General features: G+C 44.1%; 2 protein-coding genes across 3 annotated transcripts in view; one reads left to right on the top strand and one right to left on the bottom strand.

Moving 5' to 3' along the window:
* Positions 1-3,159: 3,159 nt before the first annotated feature.
* SERPINE3 (serpin family E member 3) overlaps positions 3,160-23,682 on the top strand; it is a 28,167-nt gene continuing 7,644 nt past the window's right edge. Inside the window, 6 exon segments of the mRNA XM_035003807.1 lie at positions 3,160-3,589; positions 8,845-9,078; positions 9,961-9,972; positions 10,703-10,906; positions 12,406-12,604; positions 19,691-19,791. Coding sequence (XP_034859698.1) covers positions 3,334-3,589; positions 8,845-9,078; positions 9,961-9,972; positions 10,703-10,906; positions 12,406-12,604; positions 19,691-19,791 — 1,006 coding nt within the window. The 5' untranslated portion in view covers positions 3,160-3,333.
* INTS6 (integrator complex subunit 6) overlaps positions 13,400-23,682 on the bottom strand; it is a 112,074-nt gene continuing 101,791 nt past the window's right edge. Inside the window, exons 19-20 of one of the 2 annotated variants that reach the window (XR_004678940.1) lie at positions 18,975-19,132; positions 13,400-13,492 (exon numbers count right to left, since the gene is read on the bottom strand). The gene's annotated coding sequence lies outside the window, so the exon portion shown is untranslated. Of the gene's footprint in view, positions 13,493-18,467; positions 19,133-23,682 lie in introns of those variants that run through there. The other variant, XM_035003460.1, reaches the window with a different exon arrangement.

The raw sequence follows: 23,682 nt of genomic DNA on the forward strand, positions 1-23,682 counted from the left end.
GGAAGGAAGGAAGGAAGGAAGGAAGGAAGGAAGGAAGGAAGGAAGGACTACCGTGCTATGGTTTAGAGTCCAAAACATGCACGATACATACACTTCATCTAAATTAAACATTTGGGGAGATTTCAAGTAAAACAGTTATAGAACTATAACTATCCTAAGACCTAAAAACTATCCCAGGCTTGAGTATCAGCAATAAAACTCTGCTTTAAAGTGAATTGCCCACTAGGGGTGGTTGAGTCGGTTAAGCATCTGACTCTAGGTCCTGATCTCAGAGTTGTGAGATCGAGCCCCCACATGGGCCTCCACACTGGGCGTGGAGCCTGCTTGGAATTCTCTCTCTTCCTCTTCCTCTGCCCCTACCCCCCCTAAAAAAAAAAAAAAAAAAGTAGAAAAAGGAGGAAGGAAAAGAAAAAATCGCTTAAAAAAATTAAAGTGAATTGCCCACTAAAATAGATAAAAATAAATAAATAAACTGGCCACTGATTATAATGGTGTGAGTAGTGGTCAGATGATAAACAGCCTCACATGCATTTTCAAATAGTAACAATTAATACATGCCTGAGAGATAGTTACTAAGAATTTCATTCATTTCCAAACGTCTTTTTCTTTTCTTTAACTTGTAACAATTTATAGCCTATCATCTATTTTTGAACTTAATACAATGCCTAAGACCCTAATAGAAATGTATGGAATTCTGAATTGGTCACAAGGACAGACTTTCGACAGAATCTGCTTATGCTTTCCCCCAATGAGCATTTACTCATGGACAACATAGTTTCTTTCTCAAATTAAGTCATTGGATTTATTAACTATTGTATCAAAGAAGAAAAAGACAGTTAATGGTGCCTATATTATGGATAAACAGATGCCCTCACTTGATTAGTAATAAATAAGGCACGTCACCCTGTTTCAATCTTATTATGCCATATCTTGGATTGTTTCCTTTTTCTCTTTTGCAGAATGTCCTTTGCTACAAGTTTCAAGTGCCCAATGACTGATGTATTGTTCTCTTCCCAGGAGGAGGGGAGAAGCGTTAGGTACCTGGTACCCAGCAAAAGCCGGGCCGGCAGAGTTATCAGCGGAATTCCTCAAAGTGACAGAGGGCTGGATGAGGGGTCCCTTGCTGGTACAACCAGGTCACAAGCCTAAGAAGGCTTGACGGGTGTGGCTGGCTCCCTCCCCAGGGCCTGCTCTGTTTCCGATCTGGGCTTTGCTGCCCCCGGGGCCGTGCTCCTTCCCCTGGCTCTCTGCAGGACCTCAGGCTCCAGGAATTTGGACCGAGTGGTAGAGACATCGCCGGCAGAGACGGCCACTTCCAGCTTCCTCCCTGTGCTGTCTTGTGATTCAAAGCGGACTCTGCTCCACTTTTTAAAAAGGGCAGCCCGTTAATGCTGGAGACCCACATGAAGAGAAGCAAGCAAGGAGACCCAACAGTCTGAGGCAAGAGTCCGTGAGTAAGCAGCTCGTCCGTGGTGGACCATGGCGGGGATGTGGTCATGGGGAGCCCAGGGGCACAGGAGCCTGATTGCTGAGTGTCCTTGTGGGAGGTCAGAGGAGCTGCATGATCACTGGGACTTGGTCATTTCACAAATGACCCGGGCTAGGACCTGCCTCCTCCAAACACACGGAAAGACACCCCCCCACACAAACACACACAGTCTACCCCTATTGTACCAAGGCATCCAAACCCTGCATTTGTGCCTGGCTGCAGGGAAGATGCTCTTCCATCTTGCACTTTTATCCAAAGTACACATCGTTGAGCCCAATGGCCTTATTTGCCAACTCCTCATAGGAAGGGACTTTGGACTGGGCTTCTCTCACACCAATCCTGTCTGACACCAGAGTTAGATAACTCAGCAGAAATTGCTGAGGGCTGTATGTGTGCCATAGTCATTGAAAACCCCTTGGCCTTTCTCTTCTTTGCATTAATTTCCAGCTAGTGCCCTCTCTTCCTTGGAGGGGTACCATTCTTCGGTAGGAGCGATACTGCTATAATTCGCCTGTCTGTGAAAGCGCTTTTTTTATGACAATCGTTCACATCACAAGAATTCTGCTATTCTAGGCACAATTAGCTCATGTATCACTATTTTCATGTGCATTTATATCCTTAGTGTTTTATGTATCACTCATGGGAGACCAGGGCTTGAGTCATGTGTTTTCTTTCTTCTATATATGTATATAGTGATTCAACACTTCCACTCATCACCTGGTGCTCATCACAAGTGCCCTCCTTGATCCCCATCACCTAGATCCCCCCTCCCCCGGTCCCCTCCCCTCTGGGAACCATCAGTTCTCTATAAATAAGAGTCTGTTTCTTGGTTTGTCTTTTTCTCTCCCTTTTTTTCTTTTTGTTTTGTTTTGTTTCTTAAATTCCACATGAGTGAAATCATACAGTATTTGTCTTTCTCTGATTGATTTATTTCGCTTAGCATTATACTCTCTAGCTCCATCCATGTTGTTGCAAATGGCAAAAATCTCATTCTTTTTATTACTGCATAATATTCTACTGTATATATATATATATATACACCACCTCTTCTTTATCCATTCATCTGTTGATGGACACTGACCCATGTATTTTCTTTTTTTTTTTTAAGATTTTTTGTTTATTTATTTGAGAGAGAGAGAGAGTGAGCACAAGCCGGGGGAGCGGCCGAGGGAGAGGGAGAAGCAAGCTTCCCGCTGAGCAGGGAGGTCGACTGTGGGGCTCGATCCCAGGACCCTGGGATCATGACCTGAGTCGAAGGCAGACGCTTAACCCACTGAGCCACTCAGGCCTCCCTAGCCCATGTATTTTCTTAAATGATTCACCAAGTGCTTTAAATCTCATCCCCCCTGTACTGGAAATACAGCTACCTTGTAAGACTATTGCAATGATTAACTGAGAAAATACAAAGTCTTTTGTAAAATACTATGTAATTTTTTATTATTATTAATTATTATTATTCATGATAGACACGGCACAGCTCTAAGCTGGCTAAATACCAAGAAATAGGAGTAGGATGTACTTCTTACATTTCTTTCCCAACCCAATGGTTTACTTCTGACCAGACGAGGGCCTTGGCCAAAGTCATACGTTTAGCAAGTGACAAAGGGCCTAAAATCCTTCCAGCTCACAGTGTGGCTTCACGGCGCGTGTTTCTAACGCAGACACAATAGGATACAGCGAAGCAGCAGGTGAGGGATGAGGCTGGGGGCAGGTGAGCAGCACTGCCCCGGAAGCCTCCCTCAGCCATTGTGAGCCCCGAACCCAGACCAGTTCTCTGCAGAAGGGTACTGTCTGCCTCACCCTGCATCTCCTCCCTCTGAGCTGCAGGAAGCCTCCCTGCCTCCATGCGGCTGGGCCTGTTCACGCTCTTCCTGCTTCACTCCTGCCTCCATGGAGGACAGGGCGACCTCCGCGAGGACCTGACCTTGCTGAACACCGAGCTCGCGCTTCGCCTCTACCAGGACGCGACAGCCCCTAGAAATGGAACCAACGTCGTCATCTCTCCTGCCGGAGTGTCGCTCCCTCTGGAGATCCTGCAGTTCGGAGCCCAAGGGAACACCGGCCAGCAGCTGGCACGAGCGCTGGGTTACGCTATCCACGGTAAGAGGACTGCTCACACTCCTGTTCCCTCTGCTGCTCCCGCTCCCGCTCAGGCTTCCTCGGGGGGTGGGGGATCTCCGAATCCAGCGGCTGGCACTGGCCGACCGCCAGGAGAGAAGGGTGACCACAGGCAGCCTGCGAACTTCGGATCGTGGTCCCCTGGATGATCGTTCGGTTTCCCTTCTAACCTCAGTTTCATTTCACTAGCCCTTCTGCAGAGCCTACCAGGTGCCAGGAAGTGTCCAAAGCACCTTGTAATTTAAAGTAATTTAATTAATTGTCACAACAACACAATTGCCATTCTGTCTTCTGATGCTCGGAGAAACCAGACACAATAGCTAGATAGATGATGAAATGATACCTCATCCCTATTTTAGAGATGAGCAAATAGACACCGAGAGTTTAAGCAACTTGCCCAGCGTCACATAGCTAGTAAGTAGCAGACTTGAAACTCAAGCCCAGGTTGTCTAGTTCCAGAGCCCATGGCCTTGAGCCACCTGCTTTCATAAATCTGTGTTTTCTAGCCAGTGCGATCGCTACCAACATAACTCCGTGATTATGTAGTTTCGAGCAGCTCTGTCAGCAGCGGCCCGAGTCTTGTGAACTCCGGGTCAGCCATACCTAGCCTACACTCGGGGCCTCTGGCTCCATGCCTGGCCCCAGGGCCCACCTACCAGCTCCATGTTACCCCAGACACTCATGCACATAGCTTCGGCTTCTCAATCTTAGAATAAGATATCAATAAAAAAGGATGGGAGTTGCAACTGTATAAGTTAATATGTTCTAGAAAGTATAAGAACTGATCCCACACAGCCTCGGTGAGAGCTTCCTTTGAGCTAGAATCTTGAGGTGGCAAGTAAGATGTCGGGCCACTAGGCAACAGCTATACATCCCATCCCCCACCATCCACGCCCTGTCCCCTGCCAAAACAACTCTCATGACCCTGCCGGCCAGCTTCATTTTTCTCAGCAAGAATATCACAGAAATGCACACATCCACAGACGCATTCTTCAGCCACATTAGATTCAGTACAATGCAATCCATGAAACACTCCTGAGCTCCTGTTGCACGAGCTGGTGCTGTGCCAGGACCTCAGCATCCAGAGTGACAGGGAAAACTCTGAACACAAGCAGCTCAGTCTCATAGGAACGATGCACATAGAAATACCGCCCTAAAGCGGTGCAGTAAGTGTATTTATTTGGAATAAGCACGGGGAGGGAAGGATTTATCCCACTGGCAGCTCAGGAAGGCTCCCCAGAAGACATGGGATCTGAGCTGAGTTATGAAGAATAAATAGGCGTGTGAAAGAGAGACAGGCATTTCAGCCCTAAAACAGAGTCTCACAAAAGTCAGCATTAGGGGACAGAGAGAAATGCAAGTGTAGCTATACCGCTGAGAAAGGGAACTGATTATAGCCCTTTCTCCGTTGTCAGGTATGGTCACGGTACCTGGCTAACCAAATAGGATGATTAACAGGGTGCCATAGACCCCATTCGAGAATTATCAAATGTCAAGAATGCTTAATAGTCAAACCCCGTGGAACATAATCCCACCCTTTTTCTTACTCACAGGCTGCTTTATTATCTTACAGAGCCATGGTTAATTTTTATGAACAGGGATGTGCCACTTCTAGAGTTCCAGTTAATAGAATACCCCTGTACTTTGGTTTGCCCCAACCTAGCTCAGAGCACCATGTGCACTGTCTAAAATAACCCGTCAACGCCCACTACCTGCCCGGACCCAGGCTTCCTTTTAAAAGTCAATGCAGACCAATAAAATGTATAAAAAGCAGCCTCAAGCACATTCCAGGGTCTTGGGGCATTGTTCCGGTTTAATCAACAGAAAGACCTATTCACGTTTGCAGTGGGGCACATCAGCATTGTCTTGTTCTCACTGCGTTTCCAGCCCACACGTGACCACCAGGAGCTTTGCTAGGATTCCTACCTGCTGGTCACACAAGCACAGTGTGAGACTCAGAATGGACCCCAGCGGTATCCCTAAAGAGCACCTTTGTTTTCACCACACAAAACACCCAATTTCCTGATGTTCCGAGTTCGAGGGAGTTCTGGGGCTTTTCTAGATAAATTGATAAAGAACACTTTATAGCTTTCTATTAAGCACAAGAATAATGCCAGGAACAGAAGCCTCAGAAATGAAGGTGGCCTGGCTCTTGGGAAAAAACTCTGTTTGATGATGGTATGGATTTCACTTTTCCAGTCATTATATCATTTGATCCTCATAGAAACCACATACATTAATAATCCCCATTTTATAAATGAAACCAGATATTAATGATTTGGCAAGACTCGGCAGGTGGCAGAGCCAGAATTCAAGTCCCAGAGACTTTGACCCCAAATCCTATGTTCTTTCCACAATTCCTCCACCCCACTCTAAGCCCCCGAGCAGATGCATAAAGATATAAGTACCTTGCCTTTTTTAATTTTTAATCAGAACCATCCCCATTATTCCCTCAGCCCAACCAAACCTTTTGACATCATCCTCAACTTAGCCCTCTTGTAATTTTCTGGCAAGTAAAACATTTGCATCACTAAGTTTGTTGTTTGAGAATTTTATATTCATTAACCTTACGAAGTCAGGTCCCACCAGATTCCGTGTCACATTCAGGAAGTTCAGTTCAGCAAATTGACTCAAAAGGAAGGCACTCTCCACACTGGTCTCACAAATGAGTTAAAAGGCTCATCTGTAGCAAGAGAAACTCATGAGAAAATACCATTTCTTCTTCTAGCACTTTCCTCCCTCTCTGTGGCCATCCGAGAGACCCTCTCTTCAATCACACCGCGCTCACTACATTCCTGATCTAGGGCAGTGCCCAAAACTTTCCTTCCTTCCGCCTTCTTCCCTCTCTCATCGTTCTGTGAGATCTACCTAGCCTGCCCTCCAGCAAGAAAGATGCTCTCAGGAGGGGGAGGGAGAGGAGTTAAGCCAGCAGTGACACGATTCTCTTTCAAAGAACTGTAAGGGAGGTGCTGTTGTTATGGCTCACATCACCAGTCCTTCTTGCCCCATCACGGCCACGGGCCTGGGACACTCACAGTCATACAGCAAAATGGGCGGCTTTGTGCTCCAGAGCCTCACAAGAGGAAGCGGCTCTCCAGAGCAAAGCAGGGTGTCCCGTCCCTTCCCCGACGGGCAGGAGGGCGGTGAAGTGCCACGTCCAACCACCCAGTGACACCGAGCAAGCTTATTAATTTGTCCGAGCCCAGCTCCTTCACCTAGAAATGGGAGTCACAATAGCAGTGAATTCACAGGCTCGTTGAGAGGATTGAATGTGACCGTGAATGTAGCCCAGAGTCTGTGAATACCGTATTTCTTATACTGACACGTATATTCCACAGCATCTAGAAAAGCTCTTCTCCTGTGCAAATGGGCAGGGACACACTAGGCTCAGGTGGAGAAAAGCTTTCTCCAGCCAATTAACTCTGCTACTTTAACATTTCTAGCTAAAAGAACAGCTGGTCCCCTGGCCCAGATTGGGTGAGAAGACGGAGAGGAGGTCACCCTACACTATGGACCAGTGAAATGTCTCACTTTGTCCCAGCAGATGGTCAACATTTTACAGGGACATGATTTTATAAATACATATGACCTTCCTCAGTGAGGAAAATCTGGCAATAAGTATTTTTTTTTTCATTCATTTCTTTTCTCCTTAAAAGAAAAGCACTGGAGTTAGGCTGCAATTCACGAGGTATACAACCCAAGTCTGTTTTTTACAGTTGTGGATTCTAAGAAATAGCTTTGGTCATGAGAGTTTTCTGGGCGAGTGAAATCTGTCTACAGCTGCGATCTGTAGCCCGGTGGCGGGGGCCCTGGCCAGGGTGTATTCTGGGGGCCTGTGCCCCTCCGGAGAACTTTGGCCAAGCAACGTGGGGGTCTGCTGCCATCCCCCAGCCTGGCCTCTGACACATGACGGGTGTTGGAGTGGAGGGACCCCACACCACGTCAGAGACTCCTTCCAACAGGTGCCCTGGGAGGGCCAGAGAAGGGCACTGTAGGAGGAAGGGGCAAAACATGTGTCTCCCAGGGCCGATTTGTGGCTAGCCACAGGGCTGTGCCTAGGAGGAAGGAGAGGCAAGGAGGACAAGCGAAGGGCCTTGTTCCAGAGGAAGCCTGCACAGGAAGGGGAGCTGACTGCTGGAAAAGCCCAGCTTCCATGTCTCAGGGGCGGCCTGGGGTACTCCTAGGGGAGACTAAAGGCCACAGCTTGTAAATAATACTGTGAAAAAGAAATCCACTATGGATTATGGAAAGAAGGAAGCAATCTCCTGTGTAAGTAGTAAATAAATAGAAGTCCAGCCGCCATCCAAGAAGGTGGAAACTATGGACTCTCTCAAACGCTTGTTATTTCCTCAACATTCTTGCAGGTTCTTGCTGACATTAATAGCACCAGCTGTCCACTGGGTCTTAGGGAGATGGGGGATGGGAGGCGGTCTTACCTTTCCTCTGTGTTTCTCAAATCGAAAGCAGAGTGCTGAAAGAGGCCCCATCTAAATGTCCCTTGGGCTTGCGACCTGCAGTTGTGGGAACGGATCTAAGGCCCTGTTCAAGATGTATTGACAATTTGACACCGTGACCACCGTCTGTCCTTGTTATTTATGATGCTTTCCATAAATCCGCTTACTTCTTAAATATTTGCAGCCCCATTGCCCTGTACACCTGACCTGCAGTTTTCCCAGCCCTCTGTACTCTCAACATGTCTGCTCCACATGTCTGACTCCAGAAGTTAAGGAGGAATAGCCTCTGGGATATTGGTAGTGATTTTCTTTTTCTTTCTTTTTTTTTTTTTTAAGATTTTATTTATTTATTTGAGAGAGAGAGAATGAGAGAGAACACATGAGAGGGGATAGGGTCGGAGGGCAAAGCAGACTCCCTGCCGAGCAGGGAGCCCGATGCGGGACTCGATCCCGGGACTCCAGGATCATGACCTGAGCCGAAGGCAGTCGCCTAACCAACTGAGCCACCCAGGCGCCCTGTAGTGATTTTCTATTTGTCTTAATCACAGCTTGATTTCTCTCAGATCTTGCATGGCTTTCCCCCCAGCTTTTAAGCTGTGGATCCAGGCCAATTCCTGAGCGATTTAGTTATGACTTCCCCAAATAGGCTGTAATTGGTAGGTGAACCTCTGAGACAGAGTGGTGTGGCTGAGGCCCCATTTCAGTGCACTGCGCAAAGACGGATGGTGCTAACTCCTTACCTACACTCACCACTGTCAATTTATCCCACCACCTTTTTCCCAGACCAAAGGGTGAAAGAGTTCTTACGCACTGTGTATGCCACACTACTCAACGCCGGTCAAGGCACCAAGATGGAGCTGGCTTGCACCCTTTTTGTGCAAGCAGGAACGCCACTCTCCCCCTGCTTTGTGGAGCACATCTCCCAGTGGGCCAACAGCAGCATAGAGCCAGCCCACCTCAGTGAACTGAACGGCATCGGCAGCCAGGCCAGTGAATGGGCCTCCGGGAAGATCAAAGGTAAAAGAAACCATTCACCTTGGAGAGGCTAATGTCAGAGGGCCATAGACACAGGTACCAGGTCTTGCTGGTCAGAAGCCACGTGGATGGATACTCAGGTCACCCTCAGTTGCAGCAGAAGTTGGCCCTCTTGGGAGACGCTACCCTTAAATGACGTGCTCTAGAAGGCCTCCTTCTGCCCATCCCCCTACACGCACACACAGAAGGGGGCTCTTCAGAGCCTCCTACCTCCAGGGGAGCCCTGCAGGCTTTGTTCTAAGCACCTGTTCCCTTAAGGTGAATCTCTGACACCTCCCCCCCGCAGCTCTGCTGTCATCTACAGTTACCATCCTGTGACAGCAAAATACAGTAGGAGCCAAAGAAATTCTTGGAATTTAGCTTAAGGAAATAATTCAAGAGAAGAAAAAGTTATATGTAATAAAGCACTTAACCCAGTGTTACTGAAGAGAAAGACTTGGAAATAACCTAACTGCCCAGCAGTTAGGGATGATTCCTTGAGTTATAGGACCTGTGTATCATGCAAGTGGAATTACTAAAGATGGTGAAAATTTATTCCATTTACTGAGGTTCCATCTACTGATTTAGCACTTTTCTAAGTACTCCATATTCATTATGTCTGTTCACCTTCACAGCAATCCCAGGAGATAGGTGCTGCTATTGTCCCCAGTTTACAGAGAGAGGAACTGAGGCACAGAGCCAGGATCCCAACCCAGGCAGTCTGCCTCTAGCATTCCGTATAATTACAAAGGTTACACAGAAATAGGGAGAATGTTCAAGATATATCAATTTATCAATAACTCCCTCTCCGTCCGTTTTCTCCAGTGTTTCACAATGTCTTTTCAGTGTACTTAAAAGTGTTTAATTCATTGTGCTGTGGGGCAGGGATAGGGCCAGGCCACACAGCTGCGGTCAACCCCCCCGGTGATTGTCCTCCGTGGAAGAGGGGCAGCCAGGGAAGAGCCTGGAGTCTGGGGCCGGGCTGCTTGGGTTCCGATCCAAGGTCTCTGTCTTGAGCAGCTAGGTGGTGGTGGCTTTGCCACTCACAAGTATGCGACCTGGGACAGCTTCTCCAAGCTTTGGTGCCCCCTCTGAAAAACTGGGAATAACAATTGAACTGGTGGGAGGCATCAGGGAGGGTTAGTCAAAGGATTTCGAACAGAGCACACCGTGTGTTTTTATTAATAAAGGGCTGGGGCAACAACCATCCCCGAGCCTGTTGTCTTCTCTCTGGTAATGCATGGAATTTAAAGACCGTGCCCTGGATGTGACTGGCTGAGCAAAGACTCTGCCAGAGATGAGGCCCAGCGGCTGGGGTGGTGGGGTGGGAGGGAAGGGGAGTGGGGAGACCATGCAGCAGCCCGACCACAACACCCAGTGCCTCCCCGGCCGGAGGTGTGCACGCCGAAGGCCCCTCGGGAAACGCCCCGCCGGGACGTACCAGAGCCTCCCAACCCGCTCTGCAAAGGATAAAAGCATGGTGTTCAGCAATAGCTAGTTACAAACACCACAGTTCCCCAACTGATGACACCAACAAGCAGGCTACCAGCCCAACCTCAGGGATGCCCGGGAACCTGCCGGGACAGGTGCGCCAGTCTCAGCAACACAGCCACTCTCCGGCTTGCAGGTGACGACGCAGGTGGCCCTACGTGGGAGCACGGCGGCGGCAGCGGGGCATTTGCTCAGTTGGCAATAGTGAGCACCATGTCCTTCCAAAGCACTTGGCGGCAGAGGTTCTCCTCCACGGACACTCAGCTCCTGCCTTTCACCGGCGCCCAGGGCCTCGTCCTCCAGGTCCCCATGATGTACCAAATGGCCGAGGTCAACTACGGTGAGCTCCTTCCCCACTCGCGGGGCCGTCTTAAGTGAGAGGAACACGGGAGCAATGTGGGCCATGTCTGCTCTAAAAGGACCCGCACTGTTTCTCTGCCTTTCCTCTGCTGTGAGGTGGGTGCGGGGCAAGGAGAGCCCAGGGGGCAGGAAGACCCAGAGAGGACAGTGAGGAAGCAGGGGTGGGGGAGAGAAATCGAATCTCACGCTTGACATTTCCCTCTGCACCTAGTAAGTAAGAGGCGTTAGTGTAAAACCAAAAATGTTTGGACCAGACCACCCCCACCCCCAGAGGCACCCCCCTGAAATGAACAGCCATTTCACGGTTTGGCTCTGAGAAAGGGCGGAAGATTGAGTCCAGTCTAGAAAGCTTTTGAGAGTGCGCCCCCGTGGACCTGACATCCGTCATTGCGCCTGCCCGCCCTGCCTGGATGGTCACTCATCCCAGCCCACTGGGGTGCAGGTGCGGGGAGAGCCGAGCCAGTGCCAGGAGCCCCCACCTGCAGGCTGGCCCGCAGCGTGGACGCCTCCATGGAGCCCCAGCAAGGCAAGAGGAGAAGAGAAGGGACCCAGCTACCTGTCCCCACACACCTCTCTCGAAGCCCTCATTTGCAGGCTCAGCCCTTCCAGCTGGGGGACTAATTCCAGTGAGACAGTGTTTTAGGAACTCCAGCATTTAGAAAATGTGCTATGATCCTGCTTTGATTCCATGCAGGACGCATTGTGAGTGCTCATCACAATTTAATCATTTGTTTATTCAACCAGTAATTATTAGCTGAGGTCAAGTAAGATGAGAGTGGAAGAACGTCGATTGGATAAGTAAATATGTATTTATGACTACTATAGTTCTTGTTCCCAATGTTTTCCCCAGCGCTGCTGTGACCCATGCTGGTTGATCTGTCAGCTGCATAACATTTCCCAATTTTATGTGAAATCTGGGCTTAAAGCTTTTGTTGAAAGAAAGATCTGGCACAAAGAGCCTGGGTCCCCACATGGCCACAAAAGGCCAGGATTGGAATGGCTTCCCCTTTAAGATGGGCCGTCTGGGTGGCTCAGTTGGTTAAGCGTCTGCCTTCAGCTCAGGTCATGATCTCAGTGTCCTGGGATCGAGCCCCACGTCGGGCTCCCTCAGCCAGGGAGTCTGTTTCTCTCTCTCCCTTTCCCCCGCTCATGCTCTCTCTTGCTTGTTCTTTCTCTTAAATAAAATCTTTTTTTAAAAAAAATGGATTTAAAAACAAACAAACAACAAAGACGATAGATGGCTCTCCCATGTGCCATTAGCCCCACCGTGCCTGGCCACTGCAGGCCCTGTGACTCAAGGGTATCTTAGAAATTCTAGGTCTTAAGATCAGAAAAGGTGACAGTCTTTGGCCTCAACTGCTTCCTGAGGGTGAGGTAGACACCTGTTAATAAAATGTATTGTTTCCAGTTCTGTGAGATGGCCCTTCCCCGGCTCCTGGGACAGAACTAATACCCCACCCTCCTCTCCTGAACCCCCAGGCCAGTTCCAGGACCATGCAGGCCATCAGGTGAGGGTGCTAGAGTTGCCTTACCTGGAAAGTTCAGTGAGTCTGCTCCTGGTTCTGCCTCGTGACAAAGACACCCCACTGAGCCTCATTGAGCCACACCTCACAGCCAGCATTCTCCGCATCTGGACCTCCAGCCTCAGGAGAGCCAGAATGGACGTGTTCCTGCCCAGGTGAGTGGCTGCATCGTCCTTATGGGGTGCTCAGCAGCCTAATCCAGTTGGCCAGGCCTGGATTAGAGAACCCAGGTGGTCTCACTCTGGAGTCTGTCCTTAACCACTGGACCCACTTGTCTAATGGACCCCTAGAGGTTAGGCCAAGGAGGAGTGACCCTAGAGTTGGGGTCCAGGGTAGAGTCTCTACTGACTAGCTCATGATGCAGATGGAACAGAATTAATTTCCTGGGGTCTTCTCAAGAGAAGATACTCTGCCTTAACTGGACCAGACTGGAATCCCCAGGCTTCAGCTACAACCAGTTCTCTGAGCAGTGAAAGAACAGTGCAGTTACCTGGGAGGAATGTGCCCCAAATCTGATCACATCCTAACAGTATACAACATTTTTCCAAAACGAAAAAGGCAAGATAGTTTATGTAATTGAGCAAATACCAAAGTAATTCTGATCAGAAGGCAAATTAAGGTATAAAAAATTCAAGACTTCTAGTCTCTGTGCTGAAGGTTCTCATTCTTTCTCAATAGAGTTTAGCTTTTCTTTAAGAAAACCCAATAGGTACAAATACAAATTGTCAAAAAGTTAAATGATGGTTCTAGACTTTGCTTTTCCAAAGCAAAATTTATCTGCAAAGCTCATTACTTGACAAAGAATTCCTTATTGAACTTCTTTAAATGATAAGCTTCTCTGGTACATTTGAAATCAGAGTAAACTTGTAATTAATTTGTAGACCAGCATTAAACAAGGAACGTTGTCCGAGGGCTCGAGATGTGGATTCTTCGCGCTCCTTCCTGCTGGCCGCTTTGGCCTCCTCTGCTGACCAGGCCCTCAGCAGCAAGGAGCCAGTGGTCTTGGCAGTGCTCCTTCGAGGAATTAAAAATAAGCCCAGACACTGAAATAAAAACACACAAAGAGAGACCCCAGTGAGTTAAGGGCCAAGGTCTAAAGTGGGACCTGACATAACCAGGGCAGAAGGTAACTCTAAGATAAAGACTGTGTCTCTCCAAACCAAATATCTGGACCCCAAATGAAAGCACAAAGACGGGATATTTCAACAGATCTTCTCTAGCATGGAACAGAAGCAACACTAATCTTTCTGTTATGTTTGAGAGAAGCTCGGGGAAGGAAGAGGAGCTTTCAATGTGAAAAGTAGAGAGAAAGTGCAACACGGTGCAGGAATTTGCAATCTTTTCAGAATGAGGAGACAGATGGCTGGCCTCATCCTGGAGTGGCTGCTGTGAAGAAGAGGCCCCAGCAAGATGCCCAGCTCCTCTGAGAGCCCTCCACTGTCTCTGAGTCCACCTTCAGAGGAATGATCTGAAAAACCCTGAAGACAGGGACAGGATGGGATGGCAGAGATCATAACAACACAGTCTTAGTCAACACTTGACCTTATCCTAATAGATTTCTTTTTTACCTCCCTAAGACTATCGAGCCTGCCGTCCAAGAAGGATAGAAGGTTTTAGCAAAATGAGGCTGTTTCACAAGCAAAACTCACCAAGTAAAGAAACAGCTTCAAACCCTTGAAGGAATAGAGAAAGAATTAAAACTAGGTTTTAGGTCTAAATCTGGGTACAAAACTTTGGACCATGGTAGACACAAGTCAAGTTTTGGGCAAGAACTTACCTCTAGTTCTGCAAATCATTCATTCATCATTTAATATGATCTGCTTTACAGCCAGCCTGCGTTTTTCATTTAGCAAGAGCAAAAACTTTTGCACACTGTGAGTAGCAGTGCAAAAATCGTGTGGCAGTGAGGTGTGCCTTTGGGTTAAGCATCACCAAAGAGTGTATTAGTAGATTCTGGATGGAATGATGATGTCTAGCTTCCAAAGTAATATTTTATTTATGAAGAAATGAAATAAAATATATAGGGACAATTAGTCTTGGTATGATATTAGCATACCAAAAGAATAATCAAGAAAGCCAATTTATATCCATAATAATGTAATGCCCCACAAGAAAGACTAATAATGTCAAATATATATTAGTTTAATGAATAAGACACTTGGTTATTAGATCGACATAGTAGGAAGCTAAGCATGAGCATTTTTTTCTGATAATAGAAGTGACATAGGATTTTTTTTATTGAAGACAATTAACATACAGTGTTATAGAGTATCAGGTGTACAGTATAATGAATCAGCAATTCTTTGTGCTCATCATGATAAATGTACTTTTAATCCCCATCACATATTTCACCCATTCACCCATCCTCCACCCACCTCCCCTCTGGCAACCACTAGTTTGTTCTCTGTGTTTAAGAGCCTGTTTTTTGTATGTGTCTCTTTTTCTCTTTGTTTGTTTGTTATGAGTATTTTAAAAATCCATCAGATCTCATATATTCAGAAGTTTTGGCCTTCCTTTCAAAAAGCTACTAATCATCGTCTGTGTGGATTGTGTTTTTCTATGGGCGTTTTCTTTCTTTTTTAAAAAACTGAGATATAATTCACATAACCATAAAATTCATTCTTTTAAAATGTACAATTCAGAGGTTTTTAATATATTGGTGAAGTTGTGCAACCATTACCACTATTTAATTCCAGAACATTTTCTTTACCTCAAAAGGAAACTCCATGCCCATTAGCAGTCCCTCCACATTCCTTCTCCTCACTCGTGTCCTAGGCAACCACTAATCTACTTTTGCTCTCAATTGACTTATCTATACTGTATATTTCATATAAATGAAATCATACAACATGTAGCCTTCTGAGTCTGGCGGCTCTCACTTAGCATGTTTTTAAGGTTCATCCTTGTCATAGTATGTATCAGTATTTCATTCTTTTTTATGGTGGAATAATTTTCCATTGTATGGATATACTACATTTTGCTTTATCCATTCATCGGTCTATAGACATTTAAGTGCCTGGAAACTTTCTGGCTTGTTTTCACTTTTTGGCTTCTGAAACACATTCATGTGTACATTTTTGTGTGGGTATAGGTTTTCAGGTATCTTGGTTATATATCCAGGAATGGAAATACTGAGTCATGTGTTAACTCTACTTTTTACATCTTGAGGACCTACCAGACAGCTTTCCAAGGGGCTATACCATTTTACATTCCCACCAGCAATTTTGAGGTTCCAGTTTCTCCACACCCTTGTCAACATTTGTTATTGTCCATCTTTTTTGGTAAGTCCCTCTTCATGTGGGACGTGTGGCAGTGCAGAGTTTCAGTTTGGTATGATGAGAATTTCCAGAGTGGATAGTGGTGGTTGGACAGCAATGTGAATATACTTAACATTACTGAATAATGCCCTTAAAATGGTAAAATTTTATGTGGTGTATATTTTACCACAGTTCTTTTTAAAGTCCCTCTGAATGGAGGGAAGGGTTAAAAAGTAGGGATGTTATAGAGTTTACATTCGGCAACTGTATAGTTATTCTTAGTTACGTTAGTTAGGATGCATTCACCTCCTCTGCCCTCCAGCAATGCCCTCCTCTGTGTTTTGGTTTCTCCCTCAGGCTGGAGGCAAGATGGCTGAAACCTGTCTGACCTCACAACAGTGTATAACAACAGCTATAGGAGAAGAAAACCCTCATCTTTTTATTGTAACCATCCTAGTTGGTGTGAGGTGGTTTCTCATGGTGACTTTCATTTGCATTTCCCTAATAACCGATGACGTCAAGCATATTTTCATGTGCTTTCTGGCCATTTACATGTCTTTTCTGAAGAAATACTTATTTGAATCTTTTCTCCACTTTTAAATTGGTTGTCTTTTTATTGCTGAGTTGTAATAGTGCTTTATATATTCCAGATACTGGTCCCTTACCAGATTCATAATTTGCAAATATTTTCTCCCATTTTGTGGGTTATCTTTTCACCTTCTTGATGGTGTCCTTTGAAGCACAAAAGTTTTTAATTTTAACGAAGTTCAGTTAATGTATTTTTTCTTTTATTTCTTGTGCTTCTTTTGATGTCATTTCTAAGAAACCATTGCCTAACCAAGGTCACAAAGATCTATGTTTGTGCTTTTTCTAGGAATTTTATAGTTTTAGCTCTTATATTTTGAGTTAATTTTTGTATGTATTATGAGGTAGAAGTCCAATTTCATTCTTTGCACGTGGTTATCCAGTTGTCCCAGCACCATTAACTGAAAAGACTATTCTTTCTCCCATTGAATTTTCTGGGTACCTTTGTTGAAATTAATTGACTATAAATGAATGGGTTTATTTCAATGGGTTTACTTTCAATTCTATTCTATAGGCACAAATGTCTATACTTTAACCACTATGACACAATGTCGTGATTACTATAATGTTTAGAAATCAGGAAGTGTTAGCCCTTCAACTTTGTTCTTTTTTCAAGATTGTTTTGGCTATTCTGAGTCCCATACATTTTCATATGAATTTTAGGATCAGCTTATCAGTTTCTGCAAAAAAGGCAGCTGAGATTTTGATGATGATTGTGTTTAATCTGTACATCAGTTTGAGAATATTGCTAACAATATTAACTGTTCCAATCTGTAAACACAGGACTTTTTTCATTTTACTTATGTCTTCCTTAGTTTCTTTTGATTATATTTTTTAGTTTTCAGTGTACAAGTTTTGCATTTCTTTTGTTAAAATTATTTCTAAGTATTTTATTCCTTTTGATGCTATTATAAATTTTATTTGCAGATTATTCATTGCTAATATAAAAAAACACAGTTGACTTTTGTACCTTGATCTCATATCCTCCCACCCTGATGAACTCATTTATTAGTTCTAAGAATTTTTTCATTCTGTGTGTGTATTCCTTAAGATTTTCTGTATACAAGACCAAGCTGTCTGTGAATAGAGATAGGTTTATTTCTTCCTTTCTAATCCAGATGCATTTTCTTTTTCTTGCATAATTGCCCTCCACACCCTTCAGGACAATGTTAAATAGAAATGGTGGACATCCTTCTCTTATATCTGATCTTAGGAGGAAAGCATTCAGTCTTCACCATTAAGTATGATGCTAGCTGGGAGTTTTCTGTAGAGGCTCTTTTTCAGACTGAAAAATTTCCCTTCTATCTCAAGTTTATTAAGTGATTTTTGTTTTCATGAAAGGGTGTTGGATTTTTTTCACATGCTTTTCTGCATTTATTGAAATAATCATGTGGCCTTTGTCCTTTATTCTGTTAACCTGGTGTTTTACACTGATTGATTTTCATATGTTGAACCCACCTTGCATTCCTGGGATAAATCCCACTTGGTCATGGTGGGATTTATATGTTGCTGGATTCAATTTTCTAGTATTTTGTTGAGGATTTTGCATCTATATTCATAAGGGATATTAGTCTGTAGTTTTCTTTACTCATGATATCATTGTCTGGTTTTGGTAAAGGGCAATTTTTTTACTCAAGATATTTTTGTAGCATTTCTTCTGGGCTGGCCTTCATAGCCATACAAGAAAAAAAAAATCACTCTCACCTTTTATGGTCATACCTCACTTTTACTATTATCTTTAGTTACTAAAAATGATATTACCCAGTTTTATCACCTACCATAATCACCATATTTGGCTTCAAACATCCCTGAGCTTTTTCTCAATATCCCTGAGAAACAATAAAACCACAGCAGTAACAATAAGTGCATGAGGTGTCCTGGGCATTGTTGAGCACTTTACAAGAATTATTTCACTTAATCTTCACAAAGCTATAACTAAGCACTACTATTATGCTCATTTCACAAATAAGGAAATGGAGGCAAAGAGAGGTAAAGTAACTTGCCCCACTTCCCTCAGTTAGTAAGAGGCTGTGCCAGGATTCAAATCCTGGCACTGCACTCCCAAGTCCATGCTCTTAACCAATGTGTTTCAGCAGTAAGAGTTTTCAAGGTGGATGTGTTTTAAGAATTTAAGAAAATTTTAGAAGAGGTGGTGCAAAATATTTTTTTGAGAATGTCAGCATAGTTGGAGAAGACGTAAAACCTTTTTGGGAAACTATTCTAAAACATATATTTATAAGAAAATATGATGCTTCTGTTTAAAATATTAGTCACATCATCTCGTATGGCAATGAAGATCTTTGATATTAAATGGTCTTGTCCGGTCTTTTTACTTTCCTACAAGTTCTGCATAGTTGATAGAAAAAGATCATCTAAATTCCATTTCAAACTTTTTTATTTTCAAAGAAAAATAGTGTGAGCAATCCTTTAAAAGGATCCTTCAACAGTAAAATTTTAAATGCCTTGCCCTTGGAGAAATATTACAAAGTTGGTGTGTTGATTCTTCCTGCTCACAGGACTTATTAGGAAAACCAAAGCTTTAACTTGCATTCCTTCCCTCCTATGCATCAAAGACACACACTGCACACAGCAAACACAAAAATAGGTCTTATAAAATATGAACATATTAAATGAGACACTCTATTAATTGTCAATTAATCAACAGCTTCTTTTCTGCACCTACTATGTGAGATGCCTCACAAGATGGGAGGTAGCAAAGAGTAGACGCCAGCAGCACATGCTCTGCACTCAGACAGCCTTGCTTTGTGTTGAGTTCCACCACGTATTCATTACGTCATCTTGGGCAAGTGTCTTAATCTCTTTAGGCTTCAGTTTTCTCATCTGTAAAATGAGGATAATAATAACATAGTTATGTGAAGATGAAATTAGATAATCCACATAAAACACTTGTCATAGTGTCTAGCACTATTAGGAAATAAAACATTGACTGGGATAGCCTCTCTTCTCAAGTAGTTTATAATGTCATAAATAATAGTAATAGGAAGCAGAATATTCCATACACCAAAAGAGCAGGACAAACAAAGTGTTAATGGGGCCTTAGCAACCAAAGGACACAAAACAGCTGGAGAGGAAAGGAGAGGATAACAATTGAATTGAGCTTAGAGGAAATGGTAGTCATGGTAGTAACTCAAAGGCAATCAAAGGAGATGGCATGGAAAGAACAGCAAAAGCAAAGGTTTAGAGGTGGGAGCAAGCCCTGTGTGGTCAGACTAGTCAGGGAGTAGGGTTTATGAGAAGGAGCAATGAAAAATAAAGCTGGAAATGAGGCTGGAGATCCCTGACTTCCAAGTTAGGGAGTTTGGCAGTCATGTGTTGTATATGAAAATATTTTGAATGAGATTTTTAAATGAAAGTTGATGGTTTGTTTTTGTTTTTTAGATTCAGGATCCAAAATCATTTCAATTTAAAAAGCATTTTAAATTCTTGGGGAGTCACCGATCTTTTTGATCCACTCAAAGCTAACTTGAAAGGAATTTCAGGTAACACTTCTTTTTTCAAGCTTTTTGGCATTGTGCTTGGGGGCAGCTTTGTCATACTTTGATTAAGGGATTTTCATCTACAGAGGCTTCAATGGTACGGTCAGAGTTAACATTATTTAAAAGAATAAAGAAAACTTTGCTTTATATAAGAATATGTTGCTTCAGAAAACAGCCAAATTTGGGTTGGACTTTGCGGGGGAGGAGTGTTTCTTGAGACCTCTAAGCACTGTTTTTGGGGACCACCTTCAGGGTGAGGTCAATGGCCATAGAACACAATACAACTCACTCTCCCTCTGCCTATCATGACTGGGAGCATGCCAGAGACAGTGGTGCAATAATAGAGCTCTTCATTCTGACCTCCCACTGTCATGCCAGCCTCACAGTCACCCTTTGTTTCTACCTCTTCCCTCTCCCTCCCTCCTTGTACCATTTCTGTCCTCTTCTCATAAACTAACCTTGAAACTTTCCCTCATCCATCCAACTTCCTTTCTTCAAATTACTCATGTATCTGTAATCTTGCCCTAAAGTGTTCTCCTTTCCCAAGGCCATATTAAATTTCTTTGCCCCTACTAGACACTAATCAATAGGAGCTGTATTTGCTTATGATCTGAGAGGGAACTTACATCAAATATTAAAAAAGAATGGAATGCCAAAACCTTATGTTCCAGAATCTTCTCAGAAGCCATTAGTTAAACTATTGCTAACTCCAAAGGCTCAGGTTTGTTTCTGCTCTGGATAGTAATAAATTATCTGTCTGAAGATAATTAATTACCTGTAGCAGGTATTTTAATTGGCCTTGATGCTTTCTTTGCCTGATGAGCTTCGGAATCTCCATTTTAAATGCTAGAACCTCATCACACAGAGTTTTCTAAAGCTTTGCTCAAAATCTTATTAAGCAATCACATGCACACACACACACACACACAGAGGAATTTGGTCCATAAAATCAGTCTTGGCTTGTGCTTTAGATGTAACCAGACAAACTAAATGGCAGTTACTTATCAAATAAAGCACAGGAGAAAGGATCTATTCTAGAGTGTTTAAAACCCACCAGCGCTGTACTCATTACCTCAACATGCAAAGAGATAAGCAAAGCAATAGTCACGTTTGGGTACAGCGCCCCCAACAATGGTTGGTGCACAATGGATAGTCAATAAATATTGTTGATTTGGTTGAATGACTCAACCAGAAATTTTCCCTGGTGACGCAGGCATAATCTGACACTGTAGGGAAAAGAGGAAGACTAGAGTGAAAGGATCAGAGGTCAAGGAAAGAGGAAGGGATAAAGAACTTGAGTGAGCTCTATCTTTAATAATGTGCAAAATCCAATCACAGTGTCTTCTCATGACTCCAGAGCTAGGCTAGAGAATTTCTGTTGTTGATGATGATACTATTCATCCTTTGATCATTCTAGTTCAAAACTTTGGGGCCATTCTTGACCTTTTCTTCCACACCACTACATTCAGTTAATCACTGTGACTCACTGATTGTTCCTTTATAGTTCTTAATCTCTCTGCCTTTATGTCCTGGAAGTACATCTCAAAATGCCATTAATCCTATGTCCTCAAATAGGACTGAGCTTGACCCACCCACATCATGCAGCTCCCCCACTGATAAAGACTTCCAAGACCCATAAGCTCTCTTGACAAGCTATAACAAGCAATCTAGTTTAGAAAGAACACTTTTTCATACTTTTTTATAATGCAGTTAAAGTCTATGTAGATTTGTTCAAACCAGCAGAAATACAGGCTCATGGATCTAACTTGTTAAATAATTATCGAGCAGTTAGCATGTGCCAAGTGTGAAGCTTGAATTCATGTCTCTTACTGATAAAACACATCAGCCTTATCTCCCATAAAGTTCTGTTCCTCTAACACAGGGCTCACCATGCAATGACCCAATCCTTGTTTTTGTAAATAAAATTTTAATGAAACAGCCACTCCCATTTATTTACAGATCATCTATGGCTGCTTTCTTGCTACAATGGCAGAATTAGCAGTTGCAACGGACGCCATATGGCCTGCAATTGCTAAAATATTTAATATCTTGCCCTTTACCGATAAAGTTTGCCAACTACAGTATTGCTTTCCAATGCCCTTCTTTAAATATCATCAAGAGACTAGTCCTTCTGTGCCTAAGTGGGCTGTTGACTTAATTATGGAGGCATGGTGACTGAATCTAACAAATAGTTTCATCATTCCTAAAATGAGGTAGCTACCACCCACCTCACATCTTACTTATGGAAATAAAATTCTTTAACATATAACAAAGCATCAACAGAGAGCTTGCCAGAAAATAAGTCATCAGAAAATGCTGTCTCCCTTCTTACAATTAATAAGAGGTTACCAAGCAGTTTTGTACTATTGATAGAAGCCCAAACCACAGGGAACATTTGGCCTTTTCTTTCCATTTGGTTCCAATGCCCAGAATTATTTTACTCAAGTTTTTCCCCATTTAAAAGTGACTCGTCTCTTCCTTCATGGCATCCAATCCTTTCCTGCTGCCTGAAAAAAACTTGTTCAGTATCATCTCAAGGCCCAATTGAGCCCAGGTTATAGTTTTTCTCCCCAGACATCCCTTGACACTACATGTTATAAAGCTTTTAAGAGTAATTCCAGTTTCACTTACACAAAAGTTACCAGCTGGAGATATACTTCTTGAGCAACCAGAAGGATCAGCAGGCTTTGATACAAACTCATGCTTCCTAATCCAAGAAATACTTCTTTTGCATAAAGTTAAAACTTCAAAGCAACTATCTTATTCTGGACTTTTATAAATGAATAATTAGTTTCCAATCTCTGCTCAGTGAGAACTACAAGCTCCGAGTTACTACAACTTAAATGAGCAAACCACACATAGTTGTTTGGTTACATACTGAAGTTAATTTATGCCACACCAGATGACTGATCAGACCTACAATAGATCATCAAGATGGTGAGATAAGTCATCCCCAACTTCAGTCCCCCTCCTAAGAAGACCAACTAGCCACTGTCCATAGACAAGTCACCACTGTGGAAATCCCAGCACCCAGATGTGAAACTGAAGCACCCCTCTGAACCACAGAGACTGAGAAGGACCATATTAGAATGGTAAGAGGAGCAGCTACACTTGGACTGCATCACCCCTCCTCCAGGCTGACATAGCACTGCACCAAGAGTACCCTCTCAGGCCTACTATAATTTCTTCAGTGAGAAAAGAAAATCAAGGTGGACGTCCAACTCTTCCAGGGTCGCAGGACACTTCTGAAAGACCCATTCAGGTCTTGCCTCCTGGGGACAACTTAGGAATCAGATAGAGATGGAGAAGTGGGAGGCAAGGCTTACATTAACCAGCACTCAAACCTTGGCAGACCAAGTGCCTGCCGGTAGCAGTACCCAAGCAAAGACTCCAACCAGCAGGAATGCCCCTCTGCAAGGCAAGGCTGGTGGCCCCATCTAGCCAGAGAGCTTGGTTGGCAGTTCTGCCCAATTTGGGTCCATAGTCAGTGGACCATACTACCACTCTACCTTTCAGGAAAGCAAAATCACAGCCCTACCCAACTGCTAGGCATAGTCTCAAGTCCCATCCATTGAGGAAGACTGACAAGAGAACCCAGCTAGCTGAGAAGCCCATCCTACAGCTCTGCTTGGGCAGAGAGCCTGGCCAGCTGCCCTGCCCAACTGTTGAGCATATCCCCTGTCTCCACATAACCAATGAGTCTGAAGAATGACCTTGGGCAGCCTTGTAGCCCAGCCCACAGTGCTACCAAGTCACAGAGCCCAGCCTGTAGCCCCACCCAACTTCAGGGCACAGCTGGCAGCCCCACCTGAACATGGAGCCCAATCAGCAGCACCATCCAGTTGGGAAGCACAGCATAAGACTACCTGACGAGGAGAGATTGTAGAATCCCTC

This window comes from Mirounga leonina, unplaced genomic scaffold (genome assembly GCF_011800145.1).
Source record: "Mirounga leonina isolate KUSES-001 unplaced genomic scaffold, KU_Mleo_1.0 Mir_127, whole genome shotgun sequence".
Taxonomy (NCBI): Eukaryota; Metazoa; Chordata; class Mammalia; order Carnivora; family Phocidae; genus Mirounga; species Mirounga leonina.